This window comes from Chaetura pelagica, unplaced genomic scaffold (assembly GCF_000747805.2).
Source record: "Chaetura pelagica isolate M959 unplaced genomic scaffold, ChaPel_1.0 scaffold192, whole genome shotgun sequence".
NCBI classification, from domain to species: Eukaryota; Metazoa; Chordata; class Aves; order Apodiformes; family Apodidae; genus Chaetura; species Chaetura pelagica.
The window spans coordinates 1294057-1317460 of NW_009952570.1; the positions used below are offsets into that span (position 1 = coordinate 1294057).

General features: G+C 42.6%; 2 protein-coding genes across 2 annotated transcripts in view; one reads left to right on the forward strand and one right to left on the reverse strand.

Moving 5' to 3' along the window:
- GIGYF2 (GRB10 interacting GYF protein 2) overlaps positions 1 to 23404 on the forward strand; it is a 65912-nt gene that overhangs the window by 10346 nt on the left and 32162 nt on the right. The window contains exons 5-6 of the mRNA XM_009993507.1: positions 4335 to 4446; positions 4971 to 5011. Coding sequence (XP_009991809.1) covers positions 4335 to 4446; positions 4971 to 5011 — 153 coding nt within the window. The remainder of the gene's footprint in view (positions 1 to 4334; positions 4447 to 4970; positions 5012 to 23404) is intronic.
- KCNJ13 (potassium inwardly-rectifying channel, subfamily J, member 13) lies at positions 10962 to 12893 on the reverse strand. Its single transcript, XM_009993506.1, has 2 exons — positions 12416 to 12893; positions 10962 to 11584 (listed from the first exon to the last, which is right to left on the reverse strand). Exons 1-2 carry the CDS (start codon positions 12891 to 12893, stop codon positions 10962 to 10964), a joined length of 1101 nt encoding a protein of 366 aa, XP_009991808.1.

The following is a 23404-nucleotide window of genomic DNA, read 5'->3' on the forward strand; positions in this document are numbered from 1 at the left end:
TCACTGAGGCAAAAGTCACCGAATTGTGTTTGGGTGTTGGGGAGTGTGAGAGGGAATCAGGGGCAGACATGGTGAGGGAGCTGGTGTGAAGTTACTGTCAGAACTCTTAACTGTGCTTATTGATACTTATCACTACAGCCTAACACTTTGTAAATGTTTTCTTAGTTGTCACCCACAGTCTTCCTAACAGTCATTACATTTAGCTGATGTGAAAATGATTCCTGTGTGGAAGTGGCTTTTTTTTTGTAATTATGGCTGTGCTGCAATACATCTTGGTGTTACCCTTAAAACCCTCTGCAGCGTGCAACTGCTGTAACTCATACGTGTCTTGTGTGGAGACATAAATCCAAGCCATTCGACTTAGCTCTGAAGTTACAGTCTCTAAAGAAACCAAGTGCTGGCACGTGACCTTTTTTCTAATTGACTTGTTTTCCTGGGAGCTCCCTGTGGTGTGCAGTTAAGCCCTGAGCTTTGTGCTGTCGGGACTGGAATGTCAACATTCATGAATAAGAGCCTCAGATGAGGAGAGATTTAAATAGTCCCTGGAATGGGCTCTGAGTTTACAGACACCTTGTTTTGTAGCTGTTCTTCTTTTTAGTTAAGGCCCTTATGAAGGGTACTTTCCTTCCCATTAGAGCTCTTTCCCCTCCCACCCTCTCTCCCCTTTGTGGTCGGTCTGTGCTGCTTTCTGTGTCAGTGGTGTGCAAGTGGAAAGTTCTCATACCTGACCAGCAGTAGCTGAGTCACAGTTATCCTGCTCTTACATACTGTTATGGCTGTCATCCTAGATCCTAAATGTCAGTCATGCTGTAATGCAATAATTTGTTTGTTGTATTGGGTTTTTCTTAACATGACAATTAGAATGACTGTGTGCTGCTTCTGGCCCTCTTGCTTGTGTCTTGTATTTTTTAACTTAAATTTAGACTTCTGTTTTTTAGGCTGGAGACTTTTGGCTGTGTTAATTACATTATCTGGTAGATTGAGATCCTCTTTCTGAGATTTTCCAGGAATTACTGAGATACAAATGGCACAGCTGCTCCATTCAGTTCTGAAATGGAAAGGTTTATTGGCCTCTATTGACTTTGCGCTTATTACTTCATGCAACTTCTACACTTGGGAAATCTGCTCCTTATATGCCAGGCATTTTTTTGGAAGCAGCATTCTATTTAAGTAGCATTCTATTTAAAAGAAGCATGTTGTTCTACATTTATTAGCCACAAAAAAAGCCAAGAATTGCAGGCACAGAATGGCAAACAGTGTGCTTAAATATATGCAGTTCTATCCTCTTTTCAAGATTTTTCCTACATTCTGGTATCAGTGTTAGCTCTGTCCTAGTGTGCACTTCCAGGCCACACTTAGGTATGTAATACAAGCTGGATAACTGACTTTGCACACCACAGTTTTCCGTAACTAGTTCTCTATATTCTGCAGCCTGGCAGGATCAGTTTCAGGGCAGGATGCTCCTCATGCAGTACTCTGCCTGGGCTCTGAGGTGGCAGGTTTATCTGCACAGGGTGCTGCGCAGTGGGCATGTCCTGCTGCTGCTCCTGGGCTGTGTTCCTTGGAGAAGGCAGGGGAGAAGGTTGACGCCACAGCCAAGGCACGGGTGGCTTCCCTAGGGCCTGCCTGGTCCTGTGTGGTATCAGTGCAGCGGGGAGTTGCATGGCCGGGCCCCACAGGCAGCCTTACACTGAATTGCTGAGATTATCTCTTAATTCAGACTGTTCTACTGGCTGAGCACAACTGAAATATTGATGAACCATGACAGCAGAGAGGGATGAGTGGAGAGTGGTTTCACATCCTGCTGCTGTGAGCCATGCTGCTATTAAAACAACTGATTCTGTCCTTTATACAGGACATTTGGTTTATTTGCAGATGAAATCTCCCATATCACCAGCCTTCTTGTAGTTGTGTGTATGCTGTCAGGAGTCAGTGTGTGGTTCATGTTTGCTCACGCTGCAACGGGAGCACTGCAGTTATTGCTGTCACTCACTGTAAGGAGCAGAAAAAGGAGAACTGGTTTTGTTTCTGTTGGAGAAGTGTCTGCAGCTCTCCACCTCCACTGCCTCAGAGACACAGGATGAGTCAGTGCCTTTGTTCTGTTTTGACTCTGCCTGCGACTTTCTCTTTTCAACTGCTTTTGCTTTAGCTCCTGTGAGAGGAAGGGAGCTTTCCTGTAGTGAAGAAATTAGGCAAAGGTTGCCATTGCATGAGATGCTGAAACTTCCCTGGACTTTTATTCTCTACTTCTTTGTGGAGAATAACAGCTTGGAGTCCTTTTCCAGGATCTTAGGGAACCCATAATGCCTTAACTCAATAAACATTGTGCTGCTCTTGATATTGTATCACATTTTTACTGTTTCTTGCCTTTGCAACTTACTTTGCACTCTTGACTATGGTCAACCTTCTAATATTGGACTTACCACAGTGAAGGTATTTGTGTTTCTTGTACAGGTATAGGTCTGGTGGTAATCTCCTGTCCTGCCTTGAGTGTTGAGTCAGCTCCTTTCTCCCCACCTGTGTAATAACAGCTGTACTGGATGAGGCAAGGGCTCCTTTCACTCAATAAATCACTCAATAGTCTTCCTCTAGCAATAGCCAAAAGAAGACACCTTGGGGAGAGACTAAGAACTGTGTCAAAATACAAAGGTGAAGAAACATCACATATACGCTCAGTTTCCAGACATTTGCAGCTTGGTGCGTTTTCTGGGCCAGATCTGATCTCCGTGTTCATTAAATCTCAGTGTATTTCTCTTGTATGGATTTGGCCAGTCTGCATGTGAACTTGAAGCACCCCCAAAACTGGGTGATAAGGGAGCTCACATCTCTGTGACAAGGAGGCCTGACACTGAACTGCTTTGCCGGTGCTAGGAACAGGATCATTTTGTCCAAAGAGGATGTTGAAATCCTGTTTCTGAAGCAGCAGGAGAAATTGTACAAACTTTGTGGCTTCTGTCTACACTCTGTAACCTGTGCTGCCTGACCCAGAATCAGTTTGTATCTGAGGAGCCTGAGATCACTTTTCTTTTTCTCTGCTTGGAAGCTTTTTTTCCTTAAGAGATTTGTTACAGAATAGTAGAAAAACTGTTGCGACTGCCTTATTTCTGTTTTTTAGAGCTTCTCTTCACTGAAATATGTACAGTTCCTTGATGTATCCTGGTGTCTTTAGATTTTAGATAGAGTCTGGTCACTGTTACTTCAGCAGGCTGCAGAGTCCATTCTCAAGGTGTTGATTTCCTGTTCCATTTGGTCATTCTGACTGTATTCATCCAGATCCCTTGCCAGGTTTGTACCAGGTGTTTTTCTTGAAGCCAGGAAGAGAGAAATAAGAATTGACACTTGTGATAGTTTCACAGCCAAGAATTCCCCTTATCAGGTGCTTTTTGGGTTCTTAGACTTGACTGTAGAGACTGCATTTGTCTATATGCAAGGTTATCCTGGCCACTAGCTGGTGTTTCACTGGTTTGTCTTCCTTCCATGAGAGCCTTGAAATTGTAAGTTAGCTGATAAAAACCCTCCCATGTTCCTGCTGTAGCACTTTGTGAAGCAGTATTTATCTTTTGGTAGACCTGGAAACTTCACTAACCAGTGCTGAGAGCTCTACTGAAGCTCTGCTCGGGAAGTGTGTGGGTGTTGTTTTTACTCTCTTTTAACCAAACACCCCACACCTACCCAAACACTGGAGATGTGCTTCAAGATGCTTTACTTTTTGGCTTGAAGCTTGATGCTTGGTAGAGAATCTACCTACAGAGAATCATTCATTGAAAAAGTCAGGAGGGTAATTTTTATTCTGTAGCTCTTGGGATGGTTCTTGCTGTCCTGCCTCTCTTCATCCTGTGATCCTTCTTTTCTCCCTACTGCTGCTGGGGGAGATTTCTCCTGGGAATCACTAGAACTGAATAGTGGTGAAGCTTCTTTCTCCCTTATTAACCTTGACAGCATTAATTATGAGTACCATTATATTGGATTCCACAGTTACACTCATAAAATTCAGATTGCTTTTTAAGTACACACATACTGTGTGGATGTTCTGTGAACAATGCATCCTTGTTTGGCAATTTTTGTTGGGTAAGTATCTGTTCTCTGTGTTTTTCTGCATAGTCTTTATTTCAGAATTGTTTGCCTGCTCTGTCTGATCTTGTGCTTCTCAATAAGAATTTTTACATAAGACTCTTTCTTCAGTGTTTGTTCCTTTTTCCCTTTGCCCTAGATACTTTCACTGAGGCTTAATACTGCAAGATTAGTTCACGAGGACACTAGGAAAAGGAAACCTACCTGATTCTTTCAACTTCTGTTACTATTTGTACAAACACTTGTGTTTTTTGTCTTTTCAGGCAGAGGCCGAGGAGAAAGCGGTTTCTACCAAAGAAGTTTTGATGAAGTGGAGGGTGGATTTGGGCGAGGAGGGGGCAGGGAAATGCACAGATCACAGAGTTGGGAGGAAAGGTAACAGAACTCCAGCCCTTCAAATTTTTTACATACATCTGCCTAGCTTCTGTTTGTGCTTTTGGACTCCATAAAAACACTGAGGAAAGGTGATGAGGTGTGAGTGGAGTGTTTGAGCTTCTAAGATGGACTGAACACAGTCATGTTTCTAGTAACTCAGGAGCAAGTAGAAGAATATCTTTGCAAATAATTTTTCTGCTGAGTTCCTGGGAAGAAGGAACTACAAATAAATTATGGCAGTTGCAGTGGAAATGATGCTTAAAAATATGGATTGCTAGAAGATGCACTTCAATTTTAGTCTCAATGTTACTGGGGGTATGTTTCAAGACCTAGTTGCCGCAGGCTGCGTATTATCAGTGTTCCTGAAAATTTCAGTTGTCACTTGGACCTTTAAAGATGCTGTCTACCAAGCTCTGATTTTAAAAAAAAACCCCTACCAAGTAAAAAAAGCAAACGCCCACCATACCTAACAAGAGTGGAGTAGTTCCAAAACCTTATTTGAAACTTCTGTTCTGCCTTTCTAGGGGAGACAGACGCTTTGAAAAACCAGGGCGAAAAGATCCAGGTATGGTTTTGTTACCATGTGGGCAGAAAATGGGAGGGAGGAGCAGGGTGAATGTTGGGGAAGGGACCCATATGTACATAAAACTTCTATTACTCAAGAATATTGCTGAAAGAAGATGAATGATGCTGTGCCAGGGTACCTGAATGTGTTCTCAAAGTGTTTTTCTTATTCTGTGTTGTTTTCACTATTAGACATTTAAATGTTTTAGGTAAGAAAAGTCTTCAGGAAGTAGGTTCTGTTTGTTAATGAAGATGTGATGTCTACAGCTGGAACCAAATTCCTGTACCTATGTGACAGGAGTCTTCAACAAGTGACAGGTGTGCTGTGGCAATCTGCTTTTCCAATGTAGCTTTGAAACATTCCTGGCCTGTGCTAGTTGGTACCTAGGTCATGTGAACTGTTAATTTTTTGAATGCTGGCTGGTGTGAAGTAGATGCCAAGAGCAATGTTTTGAAGTTCCCATGCTGATGGGATTATTGTCTGTCCAATTAGTTCAAGTCATCATACAAATCTTCTGTCCATTCAGGTTATCTGGTTATTGCTATTCCTCTCCTATTCTTTCTTAAATACTTGACACTGGCCACATTCAGGCAGAACAGTGGATCCTTAATTTTGCCGCAGTATGTCTGTTTGACCATTCATCTGAACTTAGAGTGTGTTGTCATCTTGGAGCTGGAACACACCCACTCTGTTCTGGGAGTGGTAAGAGCATTCAGATTCTCCTCTGCCAACTTATATTGCAAGTGCAAGGTTTTCTTGTTTGAGAGATCATCCATGGATTGTTTGCTGGTATGACCTTGCTCTTTCTCTGTGGTATGTTTCCATGTGCACATACCACATCAGTGAGAGGTTTTGTACTAGAAAAGCCTTGCTGACAAGGAGATTTGCCTTCTTAGGACCCAGAGGATCTTTTGGTCTTTCCTAAGTATCCTCCTTAGTGAACATACTGGTAATGCATAGGTCAGAAGAAAAAGAGGTGGTAGTTCATCTCTCTTCACAAGTAACAAGTGATAGGATGAGAGGAAACAGCCCAAGTTGTGCTAGGGGGGGATTTAGATTGGATGCTTGTAAAAATTTGTTCAATAAATGGGTTGTCTGGCCCTGGCCCAAGCTGCCCAGGGCAGTGGTTGAAAGATGAGTGGATGTGGTGCTGAGGGACAGGGGTTGGTGGTGGCCTTGGCAGGACTGTGGTAACGGTTGGACTTGATCTTAAAGGTCTTTTCCAACCTGAATGATTCTGGGATTCTAAAAGGCAGTTACAGGTTGAATTTCAAGACAAAAAAATGAAAGAGAATCAGTTGCAGTCAAAAGTTAACAGGAATGTATTTTAATCCCTGCTTAGCTACCTATATTTAGTGAGAGTAGCACAAATTGCCATTTTAATAATGTTCCAGATTGCCATAGTGGCACCTGTCTTAGGATTCCAACATTACCAGGTTTGCCTTCAAAGCCCTCCCAATCCTCTCTCCATGTAGAAATTGGTTTTCATGTATTTTAAAGAATGCTTTTATTTTTCTGCTTTCTAAATTGAAAGTCAACACACAACTAAGATGTTGCTTGTTTCCCTCTTTGTTTTTCTTAAAAAGAAAGTTACAAAAATAACTTTAGATTGTCCATCTGTAAATGCCAATAGTGAACCTTCAGACTTTTCATGTGTCTTTGTATTTGGAAACCTTTTGGAAAGAAATGAAAATAGGAAAAATCAGTACTGCTGTGATTTCAGGACTGCATCTTTTCCAAAGACAAACTAATGTAAAAGGAGTATCTACCACTGCTGATTCCATTTTATTTAGCCCCTTCCTGTTCTTGTGATAAAATTGCAGCACTTGCAGATCCAGACTATGGAATGTACAACATGTCTGACTAAGACTGATAAAAACATTGCCTGTCAGTTTAGGAGGAGATGTTGGTTGAAGTTGAGGGGAACTTAAAGTGTGGAAGGTGTTCTTAGTGAAGGTGGCTTCTGCCTGCACATCAGGGTTAATGCCCCAGCTTGAATAGCCTGTGTTGTCTTTGTAGCAGCTGCTGGTGATCAGGACTTGGGAATGCACCTTCTGTGAGCCATTTCCTAGGGAAGACTCTGTCCCCATGTGCTTTGTTGGAAGTCCTGGTTCATTGTGAGGGGTGGTGTGCTTGTTCTTACATCATGAAGCTTTCTGCAGTACCTGATTGCTCCTCTTAAGTCTCTTGTTCTTTTTCTCCTGTAGTTTGATCTTATTTGGCTGAAAGCTCTGTACCACAGTAAGATAGAGGCAAGAGACCTGCCACATTTCTCAAATTTTAATGTACATTTTTTATCAGTAGCAATTTGTTTGCATAGTACTGTGCTAGAGAATGGTGCCCCAATAGGTGGGAGGACCGTTTCTCATTTACCTTCAAAAAGAAATAAGGTTGAGAACACAAAAATGTGAAGAGAAGGTGTTGGTGAGTTTTAACTTGAACCTTGATTAACAGTTACTGTTACATAAAGACTTGGCAGTGAAAAAGTATTTGGAGTGTGAGACAGGGGTACAGTTGTGCCAAAAGTGCCACCTTAATACCAAGTAGCAGTGGGCCACAGCAGTGGGAGGATAAAGATCAAAGAGAGAATTGACATGCAGTTCCTAATGCGGGCTAACCTGCTTTAGCAGATGCTTGTAGTGGCTTCTGTTACTGTGGATTTTATTCTCTAACTTTGTTGTACTTCAGCTTTTCCTTGCTCTTTTGTAGGGCCGTGGACTAGCCAAAAAATACATGATTTTCTGAATTGCCAGCTTTTCCATATTTTTTTTGTTCTGGGTGATAATGTTGTAGAAATAATAAGATCAAATATTGAACTCTTTGAGGCATTCATAATGGATGACGGTGCAAGTTCCTTCAGTTAAAAATCAAGAAATCGAAAAAGGACAAAGAATGACTTCTCAAATATGGTCAGTATGCTGCTGTTAAAGATTGATTGCTTTTTCAGTGTTTACAACAGTTGGCAACTTCACGCTTGAGAGATTCTCATAATATCTGTTCATATCAATATCAGGATCAGCAGTGAGCAACTGGAACATGCAGAAAGTATTTGCAAGTTCCTGTTGCAGACTGTCATAGTTCTGACAGACGTCACTGAGACCTCCAAACTGCTTCTGGAAGGCTGAGGCCATTAGCAAAGAAAACAAACAAGTTGTTTTCTTGATTATGGCTGTTTTAGAACTCCACAAAAGCTGTTTCATTTTCTGTGTAGCCTCTTGACTATTACCATCTTAGTAGTTGAGGGGATTTGATTAGTTACCAGCTAACTACACTGGTAATAAATAATTGTAGTGTAGATAAAACAAGATGTTTAGTAAGGAACCTTCTTGAGTTCTGTTTACTGTGTATTTTTTTATTAGGTTAAGAACACTTGAATATTAAAAGGGTGTTCAAGTGACTATAAAAGGCTATTGAATTTCTGTGAATTGAACTTTCCTGTCCTCTGCCTGCCTTGTTTTTCCTCCCTCACTAGCAAGAAATGCATCCAGAGGATGTTGTTCATTGCTAGCTTGCTCTTGCCATGCTAGTCAAAGTGTAGAGTGCAGCTTTGTAGCCCATCAGCAATTTTTCTAGGCTTGTAGTGTGATCTGGGCCATGGCACGTTTCCAGCACTTGATGAGACATCCATGGTTCACCAGTTCTCTGGAGCTGTAAAAGAATAGGGCTGCTTTGTCTGCCCCTTGTTCTGCAGCTGTTCTGCAATAACTGCACGGTTGTGTCTGTCTGTCTAATTTGCTCCTGTAGTAATCTTCAGCTTTACCTTCCAAAATGTAATAGTTGAAGATTGCATTTAATGCGTGCTAAACATATTTTTCCTTTAAAATTGCTGCTGTACCCCCTTTTAAACAAAATCTATACATAGAAAATTATTTTTAGAACAGGACAAGTTTAATGTCTCAGGTCATTTAGAAGCCAAATGAAGCAGCCCACGCTTTGGTAACAGAAAATTAAATTAGCTTTTTATAGCTTTGGCTCTAAATGGTGAGATTATAACCCTGTCCTGTTAAGTGATGCGTCTGAAATGCAGAACAATTGGCTTGTCTGAGACTGGAGTATGTGATATATGGGAAGAACAACACCTCACACATAACATGGATCTTTTTCCTTAGTGGTTATTTCAGAAGTGACACAGGAATCTGTTCTAGCACTGGTTCTTAACTTGCAGGACTCTTCTCAATGCGATATTGATAGAAAATGTGGAAATAATGCTTGCAGAAATACTTAGAAATTATTGCTGCTGATGGGAGGGTAGAACAGGGATCTGTATGGGTCAGCAGCCTAGAAAAGCAGGGATGAAGGCTATGCTGATAGTGTGTTGCTCTGCAAATTCCCCAGTATTCATGGATGCTTCTACAGAAAATGAAATTTTAAAGAGATTTTGAGATTATCTGTAATAAAACCAAATCTGTCTGAGGTCTGGATTGTAGGGAGGGAATATCTAAACAATTTTGGAACTGGAGCCAAACTGCAGTGAGAACATGGGCCTTCTGCTTCATTTTCCCTCCCTGTGTGAAGTGCTTCTATGAAGCTGCTTCCCGTTTCCCCAGACTCTAAGTAGCTTTTTTTCTTTCAAACCCCTCTTGGGATGTGAACACACTTGAGGCATGAGAAGAATTCAGTTAAGCAGTGTCTCATCAGGTGGCTTCGGAGGAGCTTTCTTGCTGCTGCCCACCTCCATGAAGTGAGGAGGCCACATGTCTGGCAGCAGGACCACTGGTGTCCCTGAAAGTTGGTATCTGTGTCAACTTGGTTTCTGGCAACAGCCTTTTACCTTTGAAAAAGAACTTTATTTTGATCCTTGACTCTTCAAGTATGAACACATAATAGACACTGCTTTTGTTGAGAGCTTGGAAACGATTATCCATCATGCTGTTTATCCTTTAGCTTCCTAGATTGTTTAGGAACCATGTCTTAATTGCAGTAGGTTTATGAGGCACTTAAATACAGAAGTCTCTTGTATAGTTTGTTTCAATTTTTTATTTTAAAATTGATTCAGGTGTCTCTAAATATTTTTGTGCTGTGTGTACAGGCAAATATTGATGTTAAAAAGCATAAAATACAAGTGGATGCAGTTCTACTTCTCATGTATATGGTGCATCCTTCTGGGTCAGGCCTACTTGGGACAGGCAGCGCAAGAGGAGAACACATGGAATCTATGGTCCTGTGAAAATAGTACACTAATTCAATTACAGTAGTCTGGTTTCCACTCCTAAATAACGTATTCAGTGTTTCCAAAGATGAAAAAATTGTCACTGTGGCATTTGTCTTATGTATCAAGATTTTTTTGATAGTGTCTCCATAGACCTGTCTTGAGCTGAGATGTTCTCCTCTTATTTGGCAGAATTAAGGACTACAGTTAGTATTTACAATTTTCCTTAATAAGCACAGCAGGGATGCTTTTCACTGCCATGAGAGATTGGCAGTATTTTCTGAGAGTGAATTCAGCCATCTGAAAACTGATAACACCCTGTATCCCAAAGGAGAGCAGAAAAATTAGGATCTTGGATGAACAGAGTTGCTTATCCTAGAACTAATATATTTACTGAATGACTCCATATTGGTTTTGAGTGAGATTTTTCTTTTGTATTGCTGTCCCATTTTGTCACATTGGTCAGCTTTGGGAGTTTGGGAGGTCTCTCCTTTCAGGGTCAGTGCGACTTTAATCATAGTCTGGTGCATTCAGCAGGTAGCTCTTTTAATTTCCCAGAATTAGTGCTGTGATTCTTGTACCTGACTTTGTTCTGGGTGGTTAATCCGGCCTCCCCTCAGCTTACATAGGCACACCAGGTCTCTTTACTCTGCCTCTCATGTTGTAATCAAAAGGATGGGAGTACAAGAGAAAGATCACTAGAAGGTGGCAGGGCAAGCAAGGAAGGAAGGTTGTAAATGGAACCAGAAAGTTTAATATAATAATCATTGAAAAAAGCACAAAGTTCAGAGTCTGTTCTCTCTATTCTGTGAGGCCAGTCTCGGAGAGCTGGAAGCTGTCAGCATGCTGTCCATTGATGCTGATCTCCTTGTCAGTCCTTCTTGGACTCTTTGAGTCAGCTGCAGCCGGGAGCTCAGGAATGGTCTTGTCAAAATTCTCCATCTTGATCTGATATTCACCTTTGGCATTGCGGGCTAGCACGGGGGCAAAGCGATGGTACAGCATGATCTCTGAGGGCAGGTAGGATGTTCTCCTCTGGCACATTTCTCCTGTGCCCTCCTGCACAGCTGAGAGGAAGACGACCAGCTCAAAATGGTGGGCAGCTTCTCTTTGGAGCAGGGCAGCCAGGGGGCTGGATGGAGTGATGGAATGGTAGTAGGTGAGTGGGAAGATGAAAAAAGGACACTTGTCTGAAGTAAGGCTGTCTAGGTGGAAGTCAATGCTTGTTTGGTGCAGCTGCCCATTCTCCTGCTCTTGGTAAAGTATAGCAGAAATCTGGACGCTGGTCAGCGGGCTGGAGCGTGTATTGGCCACCTGGAAGGTGAGGAGGGGCTTGCCCTCTGTGCGTGTCACGACAGCCGAGCGCGTGAAGCGGATGGAGAAGGCCCGGTTCTTGGGCCGGGCGATCTTGGCCACAAAGGCACCTGCATCAGGGGAGAGAGCAAACTGAGCATGTACTCTGTGCCTGGGCTGGGCCCCTGCAGCTCCCAGCTCTGGGGAACACTGCAGGAGCAGAAGCAGGCTGGGGTGGGCATGGGCTTCCTAGCCTTAGCCTGTGTGTTTGCAAACCCTTTTTTTGTTTAAAAAGTGCAACTTTCCCAAAAGGCTGCTTTTTCCAATCTTTGTTCACTTCCTCATGTTTGGAGAGCAGAAGGAGAGCTGTTAGTTTGCCCTAGTCTGCTGTAATTGGTAGTGGTATCTGATCTTGGAGAAGCTCTTTCTTAATATACAGTGAAGTAACCTGTGTATTTTTAAAGTAGATTGAAATACTTTAAATATGAAAATTTTAGAAAATAACTTAAAATACTTTGAAATAGCTGTGACACTTTAAAAACCTGTCATTACATCAGGTACTGAGGATTTCTGAAACAGAGTTAAAGATGAACAAAAATACTTCAGCTGGACAAAAGTAAACATTAAAACTTAATGAAAAAGAATTTACTTTAAATATTGCAATTCCATAGAGAAAACTTTGAGAGATAATTGTATAAGAAATAAATCGCTGATAATGTTAAGTCAGGGGCTGCCACAAGTATTTAGCAACGAATACTGGAACTCAAGTCTGCATCTTGGTATCACCTCATTTGTGTCTTTTGTTAGTGAAAGGTGTTGGACTTTTGCTACAACGTAGCTGAAGTCTCATCATCCTGTAGTGACCAGCTTAATAGCAACATGGTCACTATTTATTTCTAGCTCCATTTCTTAAGTCTAGCTGTTGCACCCACTCTGTCTAAAGATGAAATATAGAGGGTTACCTGTGATGAAGGCTTCCAGCATGAGCCCCAGGACCATCTGTATTGCAAGCAGGGCAATAGCACTGGGACAGTCTCCACTTGGGAACATGGTGCCATACCCGATGGTGAGTTGTGTCTCCAGGGAAAAGGAGAAAGCAGCTGTAAAACTGGTGATGTACTTGACACATATAGTGTGGTTATCAGGTGGAGCATCATGGTCCAGTTCCAGGTCCCCGTTCATCTCAGCCAGTAAATACCAAAGCACTGCAAAGACCAGCCAGTGAATGACAAAGGAAGCCGAGAAGACCAGCATCATCCATCTCCAGCGCATGTCCATTAGTATTCCCCATGCATCCCTGAGGTATGCCAGACCTTTTCCTTGGGCACCATCCACCTGGAGTGTGCTGTGTCCATCCTTAGTGACCATCCTCAGGTATCTTTGGGTCAGGAGGGGGGCACTGGCCTTCGTGTTATTGCTCTCTATTGTATCTCTTCTCATCTTCTGGAAAAGAGAAACAAGGACAAAAGCGATGGAGTGCAGCATGTTTGTGTTTTGCCCGATGCTCACAGGGTTTGACACATCAGCAGGGGTGGAAATTCTGCAGCCAACAAAGGGGGGCTTATACATTGCAATCCAGAGAAGATTAAGTCAGGAGCCTGGAGAGGAATTTACCACTGTTTGTGGTCATAGTTTGCTAGAAAAGATTAAGTTAAAAAATCTGACTCCTAAGTCCCTGCTTAGTTGGTTAAATATAACTTTAGTTATATATAGTTAACCTTCCTAAGTTTACATTTGAGTCACATGCTTTGATTCTTCAGGAGCAAGTGGGATGGGGTTAGGCTTACTGTATCTGAAAAGCAATGGAATTTTGTCTGTCAGTTTTTGTAACTTCTTTTTATCAGTATAATAGTTTACTAATACTATTATGCATACTCATAACAATAGTACTAAATAGTAAAGCATATATTATTTCTGCAACATGTTTATGCACGGTAGGGGAACACTGTAGTTTCCCTCGTAGCCCTCTCAGATGTTCCCATCTCAGGAAATGGCTGCTGGCTGTTCCCACCATGCCCAGTTGGGCAGAACCACACTGTTGAGGGCAGAGCTGCTGCTGGGAGCCCTTTGTGTAAGGATGAGGGGGAAAGCAGGGCAGAAAATCAGTACTGAAAAGGCACAATGATACAGTCTGAAGTGTAGTCTGCCTAAGCAGTGTATTTTTTTATTAGAGACCAAGCCAGAAGGCAGGACAGCAGGTATATGGGAATTAGGGGGTAAAGGTGGAATACTTGTAGGTATTTGATGTGTTGGGCTCCTTTGTTTACTTTAAAATCTTGAAACTTGCCAAACTTGTTAGAGATGCTGAGTGTCTTCTGATGGGACACGGGCCACTCCATTCCATAAATTTTATAAGCATAATGTTCACCTGGGACAGATTAAATAAATAGGGCTTCATATAACAAAGTGACTTAACGTGTTCAACCTACTTAAAGAAGGTTGTGAGGACCAGGTACTGTAAAGATACAAGGAGATTCTGTAAGTCATAATTATACATGGTGAATTTAGTCAGTATAGTGTTTCTTGTAAGTTTTTACCCTTCTCTGTATTACTGCTTTTTGGTGTATAATACAATTGTACAAACAGGCTAGAGGAATTGGATTTTTGCCTATAAGAATGCTGTCTTAGTTTCACCTTGAAACACACCAGAGCTAAGGATCCTGAACTTCAGAATGAATGTGAAAAGTAAACATTTTTCTTGAGATTTTTAATCCTGCAAACCAGCAGTCTCATGACTGCTTGATTGAGACTGAATTTTAGTAATTATAAAGCAGTTTTTCACTTGTGCCTGATGCATACAGAAGTATCAGAATTGACACAGCAGTGAATATTTAGCTAGATTTGATTATTTTTTTTTCTTCTGTAGATTCCCAGAACCATCCTGCTCTTTCTCCTGTCTGTGCTGTAGTCCAAGGACACAGCAGATGATGGCCTGAGTGGAATGTGGTGGTTTTCCCCTCACTTCAAATTTCCAATTCACATCTCCTAGAAGGAATATTATAGAAACACTCCCTGTGCCAAAGAATACAGTGGCCTTTCTGAGAGTCTTCTGGTCAGTAGTACCAGGCTGTTTTTCTTGGGGGATTCTGATCATAGTCCATTCAATTTATGGAATTCATGACCTTCATTAAGTCATTGGTCATTCATGAACTTCTCCTGCTCCCCTTCATCTTAGTGTGATCTTTGGTGTACTCTAGAGCTTTCTAAATGGCAGTTTTCAGTCTTGCTGCACTGTTACAGAATTTGTAGTGACCTGAATACAATTTTAAATGCTTGAGGAACCAGGTGATTAGTGACTTGTCTGTAGAGCAGCCACCATGTGCTGAGATTTAGAAAAGTCTTTCTGGATGCCTTGCAGGAACTGGAGAATGGATACCTCTGAATGGGAAAGATGATGGGGCCCATCCTCAAAATGAGCAGTGGACAATGCCTTGGTTTTATCATCTTAGAATAAGCAGTACTCCCAAGAAGCCCTCTCTTGTTTGGATAGAGGAGAACGCTTAGAGAGCAAAATGCCTCTGGGTGTAAACCTCATGCATTCCTGAGGAAAACCAACAGCCTGGTGTGTTTGTGTAAATGCTTGTGGTACTTTGAGAGCAGCATCTGCCTTGCAGCTGCCAAGTAATTTGGGTTTGCAAAGCAAACACAGGTTGTGAGAATGAATCTGATAGTGGTGAGTGACAGAAGCCTGTTCCACAGTGTTACAAATATTAAGCGTGTTTTCTCTCTTTGTCTCAACATGGTACATTTTTCTTCACTACACTTCAGATCTGCCCCACATTAGTGCTGAGGCAGAGTGCTTGAGCTGTGCAGACTGAGCAAAATGCTACCAGCATTGCAGGGTCTCAGTTTTGTTGAGGAAAGATCTTTCTAGAGTCGTGATTAACTACTTATTGTTGACTTAAAGCTCTGAAAAAACAGTCAGTGTTAACAATCAGGTTGTTCTGGATTTTTTCTGGGAGAGTTACTGAGAGATCTCAAAGGTGCCTAAGGAAGAGAACCTTCCTTAGCCCCCAGCAGCCCATTTCACAACAGCCCCATGTCTGCTTCTTGAGACTCCAGTAGGGGAATTTGCCTGCTGAGCTTAACCAGGTTACTGCTCTGCTCTCATTTGGTACAGGCCTCTGATTTTCCTTCTGTAGGGCTGTTTAAAATCTTGGGTATCTAATTTGATGGCAGTGATAGCGTTGGAAGCTTGAGTTCCAAAACTGTTTATCTGCAAAAGCAGTTGGTGGCTTTAAGAGAGGGCCACAAATCTCAGCTTCTTGGGATGGGAAAAATGGATAGGAAACTGCAAATAGGGTCTGAGAACGATGCAGTTGGTTTAGAGTAAGAGGTGAACAAACAGCTTTGAGAAAGCATTTACTCAGCCTGGAGTATCAGTCCTTTGTGTTCTCAAAAGCAGAATCAACTTGAGTAGATATGACTTTAAATTTAGAAAGAATCTTTGTCTTCTGTCTATTCCTATCCTTGTCCATTGTAGTAAAAAATATAAAGATCTTCTTTCCTTGTTAGTGATAAATTAATGCAGTTGTAAGGTGCAGTTGGGACCATCTGATCCGATCCCCTGCCCAGCATTGTCCTTGATGTCTCCACATTAATCCCAGTTTCAAACAGTGTATGTTTGAGGAAAGACACGTCAGCCTTGACTTGGAAAGAAAAATTCTGCATTGTTTGTAGAATACTCATCTCCACTGCCAAATACATACTGTGTTTCTAATCAAGATTTGTCTAAGGTCATCTCTTAACTTTTATGTTATGTTGTTTGTCAGTTTTTACTTTTCCTGACTTGTGAAGCTGTTGTAGCTTTGGGGTGTTTCTTCTCCCTCCATCTCTCAGCTGATAGCCCTTGACTGGAAAGAAAGGAACTGTCAGAAATTACTTTTCTAAAAGTCTTTTGGTATGTTGGCCAGTCTTCTATCATCCTTTAAATATACCTAATCTTTTCTGTTTCCAGCCTATTGAAAATTAAATGATTGTCACCACGTCTAGTGTATATGTCAGTTCTCAGCTTTTTAAAAAATTCTCTTTACCATCATTGTCCATCTTCTGGGTTCTTTCTCCTACATGCTCTTCTAAGACAGGTGGAGGTGAGGTGAGTACTGCCTTGTTAAACCCAGGTCAGTTTCCCTTTTCCTAGCAGTCAGACAGGTTCTAAACTGACCTGGCTTGCTAATGATTTATGTGTCATAAACCCTTGCATTACAGCTCTGGAATGCTGCTTGCATTTCTAAAATTCCTGATGCAGGGTGCTGATCTCCCATGCCTTGCCTTTTTGATGACCATCACCTTCTTCCTGTTGCAACAGCTCTTTGTTACATTGCAGCTTCAGGCTGCCATGTTGCTTCCCTCTTGCCTCAGCCCTTCTGCCAACAGAGCCTCAGCTGTTGAGTCTCTGGTAGGACAGCAGGGAGACTCATTTGTAGCAGTGTTCTTGTTAGCTTTTTGGTTTCCTTCTCAATGGAAGGCATTCAGGTGTCCCTTCCCACCTGTGTCCTACTCAGTGCACTGGTGCAAGCTTTGGAAGGGCCTGGATGCCATCACATGGATCTGTGGTCATGAGGGACATCTGCAGTGCTGCCCACTCAGTGTTTGCTCTTTACCAATTCTGTTCTGATTGACCGTGGTGGGGGTTTGGGGCAGTTGATGGTTCACTGCCTCATGGTGACATTATGTTTGCTGGGAGCAACTGCAAAAGCTGTGTTCAGGTGTAGCGTGGCTTGAAGATGCGTTAGAACCCTGGGGATGCTGGATGCACGCCTAGGAGCGTGTGTGTCCTCTCCTGGCTTGCCCCGGGTCCCCAGAACCTTGCACTCATTTCAGATTTGAGTATCTGCACTCTGAGCTGTGATAGTCCAGGTGCGTTGCTGCCTCTGCACTTTGTGACAAGAACAAACCAAGTTTATAATTATTTTCACTTTCATGAATGTAGGATTGTTGGTTTTAGGTTGAATAGCAATGCTTGCCCTGACATTAACATTAGGAAATGGTTCTTTCAGTACTGACGGCATGACTGGACCATATACCTGACATTAGGGGACAACCTTAGAAATGGATGAAGTAATTCCCTTGGTTGAAAGCTACAGCTGTTAGCAGGATAGTTAAAATTTGAAACATGTTTTCCCTTTAGGTTTTTGTAGCTAATGCCTCATTGACAAGAATGGGAGCAGTTTGTTGCAAAATTTTTTTCCCAGGCAGTCTGCAGAATTAAGGCAACATTGTCAGGACTTGCTGCATACATGTCAGTCTTGCAAACACAACAACTTGAGTTTGTTGAGCCCCAGTCATGTTTTTCAAAGCAAGTGCCAAAGCATAGGCTGCAAGAGTGTGTGACAACACTAAAAAATGCACTTGAAAAAACGTAACACTTTTGGCAAAATGGGACAGTGTGTCTTTTTATAGTACCGAAAGCAAGGCTGCTGGTGGACTTGATTTTTGGGGACTTCAGTCACACTCCACATAGTAAAACCTGCTGAAAATACTGTGGGCAGCCATGTAAACTCTGTTGATTATGAACTACCATCTGAGTGGACTAGTCTGGCCATTTTGAGAGAAGCAGAAAAACTTTACCAAGACTTTGCTTACATGTTATTTAAGCCTTTAAAATAGGCTAGTATTTATGAAATCCTTAGAGAGAAATTTGAATGCAAAGCTAAGTAGTGTTACAGGTGTAAATTTAGTTAATATAGGTTGATATAAGGCTATAATAGTGGAAGTCCACTGCGCTTCATTATTATTTAAACTTGCAGGTTTTGAAGAGCAGCCCTGCCCTTTGTGATGCAAGTTGCTGCTTTTGCAGAATGTGTAGAATGGCTGAGCTTCCTGGGGTGCCCTGGATGCTACTCTGTGCCTGCCCCGAGCAGCAGGGGCAGCTCGCAGCAACCTGCCCGCCAGCACCCCCAGAACCACATTGGTGGACAGTAATTGAAGGCATGAGATAGTATTAGAAATGGTAAAACCAGACTTGAAGAGGTGAAGCTAGATCTTTAATTTGTGATGGGACTGAAGTTAAGTGCTGAGTTCTGATGAACACAGCAAGAAGGGGGAGATGACTTTTCCATAACATTTGGCTGGGTAGCACCCCGCTGCCTTGACTGGAGGCTTGCAAGTGCTCCTTGTTTGCAGAGTGTTGCAGAGCCTTTCCAGCACTGTTTATCTTGAAAGCTTTCTCAAAAAACATTGCATGATGACCTTGGTTTTGCTCTGCATGGTGTTAGGACTATGGTTATCTGAGAGATCATTTTAATTTTGGGAGGGGGAGGAAATGGGAAACCATTCTGTTTAAGAATTTAGCAAGATTTAGAAATAGAACTTGGCCCTGAAAACAACTTGGATTTCTCTAATGACAGAACAACTTCTAATGGTACAATAAGAAAAAAAGAAAAAAAAAAATTAATTTGTGTACTTACCAGTTTTTGAAGGGTTTGTGTGCAGAAGGGGAATACCTGGTCTCCAGGAGAGGGACTGGACTGGGCTGGTCTTGTGTGTTGGTCCCAGTGCTGGTAAGAAGCTTCGCACAAGTGGTTGGTAGAGATATTTTTTTTTTAAATATTTAAAAATGGGTTTGTATGTCTCATTCCTGTGTTTATAGTGCTGGAGAGGGGGGGTTGGTTTTCGTCTGAAGTTGATTTGATTGGTCGTTTTGCCTGCAGGGGGGCCGGTTAACTCTGATCATGTGGAAAAGAATGCTGGTTTGTTAGGAGCATTTCTTTACTCAACACAAACCCTTAGGAGCCAAGGAGAAATCCTCCAACACTTCCTTGGAGAAGGGGTGCCTTTCCCCTCACCTCCTTAATCAAGATAATTTTTTAGGTTTGTATAATCTTCAAGTTTTACGTGGAAGTTGCAAAGGCCAAAATTCCCCTGGAAAAGCTGAATGGAAAAAGATCCTGTGTTGCTGCTGACAAACGCACACTGTTCTCCAATTGCCTTCTCCCTAACCAGTGTCACTACTATTTGTTGAGGTGGAAAGAGAGTCTTGTGTCTCACTGCTGCTTGTCTAGTGCCACCTCTTCCTCTCCTCAACAGCTCCTGAGTGTTGGTGGTAGCAGGAGGGTGGGCTGCAGCCTATATGGTCTCTGGAGGGTGTTGTTGAACCGTAGCTCAGGGGATGCAGATCTGGCCACTTCTCTTCCATCTCCTCATTGCTCCTCTGTGAAACCACAGAAATAATCACAGGATTTGCTAAAGCCTGGAAATGAACCAATGCAGATGAGGTGGGTCGCTGATTCTGTGCAGTAATGGACTTCACTGAAGATACTTCCCTCTGTCACCGATCAAATGAGGAGAGCTGTTTAAGGGAGATGTTTCAGCAGAATTCCCGCAGGGTGGTCAGCGTGCTGCTCTTTGAAGACAGCTTTGTAATGCACTAGTAGTTCACACTTTTTTTTTTCCCTTGGTGAGCTGCTGATGTGAGGGCTATGAACGTCAGATGTAAGAGGATCTGAGAAACAAAGGCTGTGGTTGTTTGCAGTAAAACTACTGAAGGCCTGCTGGGAAAATTATTAATGTAGACTTTCCTGCTTAGGAAACAAAATCCTCCCTCACTTTTTTTTTCCCCGTAACCTTCCCCCCAACCCTAAATTGCAAAACATTAATTCTTTGCTTCATTAGTATGGAACATTTTAATACATGTTCAGGCACAGCACCGAAAATTGTGACAGACACAGTGTGACCTTCAGAACCAGCAAGTGCTGCAGTACAAGGGGACACCACTGCTGTGGCAAGCCTGTAGAACAAGGTGACTTGACCTTGACCCTGTTCTCTAGACTGCAGCAAAATGGAACTTAAGACTGCAGACAGCCTCTTCTATTCCCTAGTAGGATTATTTTTTTCCCAAGCAGTTTTTTCCAAGCCGTGTTTTGTGCTGTATGAAGTGCATGGTGGCAGGTCACAGGTTTTCTAATCTGATTCACCTGAATGGATAGAAGATCTCACACAATCGTGCAGCAGATAGAATAGCTTCTCTATGTGATTTCCAGGTGTGTTAAAATCTTTTGTTAATTCCATTGAATCCATAGGCTCACCCATACTCATGACAGTAGATACTGGTCAATTAAGTGAAAAATACAGAATGATACTTGAGCAGTGCCTCTTTGAGACCTCCTGTTGAGGTTTTTGTAGACAGTGAAAATGTGAATCTAGAAATGGGCATCAGAACTTCTGGTCTCTCTATTTTTGGTTACCAGTGGGTCACCTAATGATAGAAGTGTTCCTCTAGTGTCCCTAGCCTGTCAAGCACTGTCTGTCCTGATGAGAAGATAGTCCTTTAGAAACATCATTCTAAGGCCATTTGTTTTATTCTTCTGTAAAATGAGCTATAAAATTACACATCTAGGCAAAGTTACCTGCATTCCTTTCAAAACACTAGCTGCAAAGGATTTTGTTGTTACCCTTGAGGAAGTGTGTATCCTGCAGGAGAAAGAAGAGAGCAAGTCAAAGCACTTAGCAGACTCTCCTAGTTCTGCCCTTCTTGGGAGGAGACCGTTGCTGTCAGTCCTGCCCTCCTGTCTGCTCTCGCATCACTGGGCGTGCCATAGACAGCCTGGCCTGGCAGCAAGGAAGCCAGAAGTTACTTGCCACTCAGTTACTAAGTCCTCTTCATAAACATGTTGCCACGGGGCTAAGTCCCAGACTCCCAGGCTTGTTCTCCAGGTTTGTCTCCCTTCAGCTCTCTGTGGCGCAACTGTAGGCTTTTCTGGCTGTATCCCACCAGGCGCTATCTGAAGTTTTCTGTAAACACGACTGCTGGCTTTGTGACAGGCTTGAACAGAGGTGCCCTTTTACTGCTCCTTCTCTTCAGGAAGTCCAGTCAATTAGTCTGAGGCAAAACCATAGATTGCATTTTCATTTTTTTCATCCATAAAGCTTTGCCAAATACTGACTCTTTGTCCTAAGTAATTTCAGCTGAAACGAGTGTTCTCAAATCTAGGAACAGTTTGCAAAGACAGTATGCCAGGACTTTGGAAATTGTGAATTCGTATGGAAGCTGTAGGAGTATTCCTGGATGTGTTTTTGTCTTTCTGTCACTTGAGTAGCTCAATTTTCTTTTCTGATCCTTAACCTGTGACCAGTGGGTGCAGCACACCAGAGTGCTGCTGTGTTTAGAAAGGTTTCAGAATCACAGGTGAGACCATCCTTGGATGAATACAATGCTGACCCTTTAAAATCCATTCTTTTCTTGTTTTTTAGCTTTTTAATGCTGTGGAATTGGAAAATCAGGAGGGGCAGGATCCCACTTGTGTCTGATCTTGACAGATAGCATTTGGCGTAGAGATGTATTTCCAACCCCCAGAAGCAAATGGGGATGCTATTTTCTGCAAGTTCAGAGACTTTGGGAGGTGCTGACTGACAGCAGCTGAACATGAGCCAGTGTGTGCCCAGGTGGCCAAGAAGGCCAACACCATCCTGGCCTGCATCTGTGTGACCAGCAGGAGCAGGGAGGGGATCCTGCTCCTCTACTTGGCCTTGGTGGGTCTGCACCTTGAGCACTGGGGGCAGTTTTGGGCACCACAGCATAGAAGGACATGGAAGTGCTGGAGAGGGTGCAGAGAAAGGCAACCAGGCTGATGAGGGTCTGGAGAACAAGTCTATGAGGAGAGGCTGAAAGAGCTGGGGTTGTTCAGCCTGGAGAAGTGAGGCTGAGGGTAGACCTCATTGCTCTCTACAACTACCTGAGAGGAGGTTGCAGTGAGGTGGGTGTTGGGCTCTTCTCCCTGGTGACCAGCAATGGGAAAAGAGGAAATGGGGTCAAGCTGTGCCGGAGGAGGTTCAGGCTGGATATTAGAAAACATTTCTTCACAGGAAGAGTGGTGAGGCCTTGGAACAGGCTGCCCAGGGAGATGATGGAGGCACCGTCCTTGGAGGTGTTCAAAAAAGGGGTAGATGTGGTGTTTCATAAGATGGTTTAGTGGTTGGGGGCTGTGGTGGGGGATGGTTGGACTTGATGATCTTGAAGGTCTTTTCCAACCTTGACGGTTCTATGATTCTATGACTAAGAAACCCTGAGTTGCCTTGGGTGTGCCCACAGCATGTGTGTATCTGCAGAGGGGCTAAGAACATGGGGATATTATAGCAGAGTTGACTGCACAATGTTTTTTAGGTAACTTTTATTTTCCCTCAAAAGGTTTTGGAGAAGCAGAACAGAACTTGAAACCTGGTAGCTTGCCAACCTTAACTGAACTTAATAACAATGGAAAGAAAGAGAATATCTGTTTTTCTTAGTTGGTTGAGTCAAAAATCTCTCAAATTAATGTTACTGACTGAGTGTAAGGTAATTGCTGTGAATTTTGATGGAAAGAATAGATCTCTAAAAATAAGGTTTTTCTAGTGTCAAAATAGCAATCTGAGTAACTTTTTCTGTCAGGAACTCTTTTAGTGAGGAAAGAGCAGTGCCTTATGCTGGAGAATAAAAAATGCACAGAAGTTGAAGAAGAATGAGGCACATTCTCCATCATCTGGGTCCCAAGCTCATCTGGTCTGTTGGGCTGTAGCTCCCTCCTGGGCCACTCTGTGTTACTTCCAGCTGACTTGGCTCTGTAGTTGGCTGTAGATTCTCCTGTATGAAGCCCATCCAAGGAACAATACTGATAGGTTTCCTTGCACTTCCTCTTAACTTCTCCTATGTGATACTTTTCAGGGATCTAAAATGAAAACCCTTATTTCCTAGACTTAGATTTTCTGTCCAGCTTGTTGTCTTCCTTAATTTTCTGTGAAGCGTGGGAAAGCCGAATGTTGTTGACCTTCAATCTGCAAAAATTTATCATTTCCAGATAAGAAAATTTGCCAACATTGCACTACCAAATGAAGAGGGCTAAGTGTCCGGCAGTTTGGTTTGATTTGGAGCCAGTATCACCAGAGACTTCCCCAAATGCAACCGTTTTAAAGAGTTTGGCTTTTGTTCTCAGAGCCCAGTGAGTACAGTGAGTCACATCCCCTTTGAAGTAAAGGTG

Bases quoted from the DNA above. Each gene is read 5' to 3' on its own strand.
- KCNJ13 (XM_009993506.1), bottom strand. From the start codon at position 12,893: ATGAGAAGAGATACAATAGAGAGCAATAACACGAAGGCCAGTGCCCCC. The intron at 11,585-12,415 runs GTAACCCTCTAT...CCCCTGATGCAG, and splicing joins GCTGGAAGCCTTCATCACAG to GTGCCTTTGTGGCCAAGATC.